This window comes from Dinoponera quadriceps, unplaced genomic scaffold (genome assembly GCF_001313825.1).
Source record: "Dinoponera quadriceps isolate SergipeBrazil2010 unplaced genomic scaffold, ASM131382v1 scaffold8250, whole genome shotgun sequence".
In the NCBI taxonomy this organism is placed as follows: domain Eukaryota; kingdom Metazoa; phylum Arthropoda; class Insecta; order Hymenoptera; family Formicidae; genus Dinoponera; species Dinoponera quadriceps.
Genome location: NW_014562074.1, coordinates 1,460 through 3,556, shown reverse-complemented (window position 1 = coordinate 3,556; position 2,097 = coordinate 1,460). Strand labels below are relative to the sequence as shown.

The 2,097-nt window shown below is 32.9% G+C and overlaps 1 protein-coding gene across 1 annotated transcript; it reads right to left on the bottom strand.

Moving 5' to 3' along the window:
* Positions 1-100: 100 nt before the first annotated feature.
* LOC106751075 (fatty acid synthase-like) lies at positions 101-1,478 on the bottom strand (the record flags this gene model as incomplete). Its single annotated transcript, XM_014631853.1, has 4 exons — positions 1,438-1,478; positions 974-1,157; positions 598-848; positions 101-332 (listed from the first exon to the last, which is right to left on the bottom strand). Coding segments are annotated over exons 1-4 (688 nt in total), but the record flags the coding sequence as incomplete, so codon positions are not given.
* Between the last annotated feature and the right edge of the window lie 619 nt (positions 1,479-2,097).

Below are 2,097 nucleotides of genomic sequence, written 5' to 3'. Positions count from 1 at the left end.
TTAAATTGTTGAATTGATTGATAATAACAACAATGTCAAGAGTTCTTACTGTTATAATGTTAAGATGCAAATGAACAAAGAGGTTCAAGTATAACTTTACCGAGTTGAAAAAATTGAAGCGAAATGTAAGGATGCAGACACATGTTGGCGCCCCCCACGATAGCCGCGTCGCATTCTCCACTTCGTATCATTCTGTAAGCTTCCGCCATGGCGTAGTGGCTTGAACTGCAAGCCGTATCCAAGGCATAAGATGGTCCATTAAGGCCAAGCCAGTTAGAAATGCTGTTGGCTAAGAAGTATTGACTACATCCAACAAATGTGTATCCAGCTGCCTAATCGCAAAAAAAGATGCGATATCATGTAAATTTTTCTCCAGTATCTTTCTCTCTGTATTGCGTGCGTATATAAAAAATCCCAGGATGGCCGAATATTTCCACTACATAACCGTTTATATACCGTCGATAAAGTTTAAATGAAAGTTGTTTAAAAATATTTTATACTTGTAACATTATTATCATATAAAATGCTTAGTTTATGAAATATTCAACCGACCGAAATATCTTCCTTAAATATTTTTAATATCGTTAAATATTTTACATCAGGTCTGTAAAAGGTAATTATGTTTCTTGTCGCAGAGTAACATGATCCTATGATGACACCAGTTTTTGTTCCTCTTAATTCTTTAGGATTTACACCGGCATCAATAATCGCTTCGTAGGTATGTTCAAGCAACATCCTGCACATAGGATCAGTGGCGTGCGCTTCAGAAGATGTCATGTTGAAAAATTGCGCGTCGAACTTCTGTTCATGGTTAATAAGTCCCGATCGAGTCGGCATATCGTAATGAACTGTTAAAATTCCGGACATTTCCTTTATTATACTTTGTATATAATCGATTGAATTTCTCAAAAAAACAGGAGAGGATTAATATTTTCACTTTTGAAATTTTATGCGAATAGTAGTTGTATATTACCAGGACTCCATCGTCGATTATCATCGGAACCTAGGTCCATTTTATTCAAAAGATTTTCTTCTAGTTGTTTCATATTATCAGAATTTGGAAACCGTCCTGAAATACCAGAGATCACAATTTCCTCCTCTGGAAGGACTTTCACATATGGATTGCACCGTTTGCTACTTTCCATACTGCAGGCTCGCTAAAATAATTATAAATTGATTAAAACCAGAAGGAGAAGGATTTTCAAATTTTTCCGGCAGGATGAGTATAACGGTCAAAATGGGCATCAAATGAACTTGCAATTTTATTTTGCATACAAATTTTGCATTTGAGACATATATTAAGAACTTAGATTGATAATAAATAAAAATGCGAAAACTACGTTGATGTTTTCCTAGCTTTCGAATTGTTAAAATAAAATTTCATAACAATTTCAATTATACATTTATTATCATTTCTTAACAGCAGCGAGTACAAACCTCTGAATGCTTGATTGACATGTCCTGTTAAGAGGACGATTACAACGTAAATGCTAACGAAACTTATCGATGGACATTTATGTATGGATTTTGATATGATTAACATAATGCAAATCAAATTCTAATTTATATTCATTTTACTAATCATCGTTTCATTATACAAATTTTCTTTATTCCACTGACTACATTTCCTGTTAATTCTCATCCACATTCGTTCTCTCTCTGTCTCTCTCTCTTTCTTTAGTATATTTTATTGTCGCTTATACTTCGCAGAAGTAACACACAAGATAGTAAGAAAAGTGGGAATCAAATGTATAAAAGTGTGCATCAAATAAAATAGATATTATATATCATTTATGATGTGTAACACCACAATGAAATATAAATTGTCTTATAAAATATGCGATTCTCTATTATTTTATTTGATTTTTTTACACGCAGAATTACTTAAAAAAATAATTTATGTTTAAAAAGCCACATAATTTTATAGCCACATAATCCAACTGATGGCATGTAATGAGAAGAATCCGAAAGAAAGGAAAGCAGGGAAAGTCTCATCAGTTTGCTGACAAGAATTATATACAATTTTTTGGCACTTGTCTTGCATCTTGCACTATTGACGAGACAATGAAGAAAAAGTTTTTTGTAGCAAATCGTGAC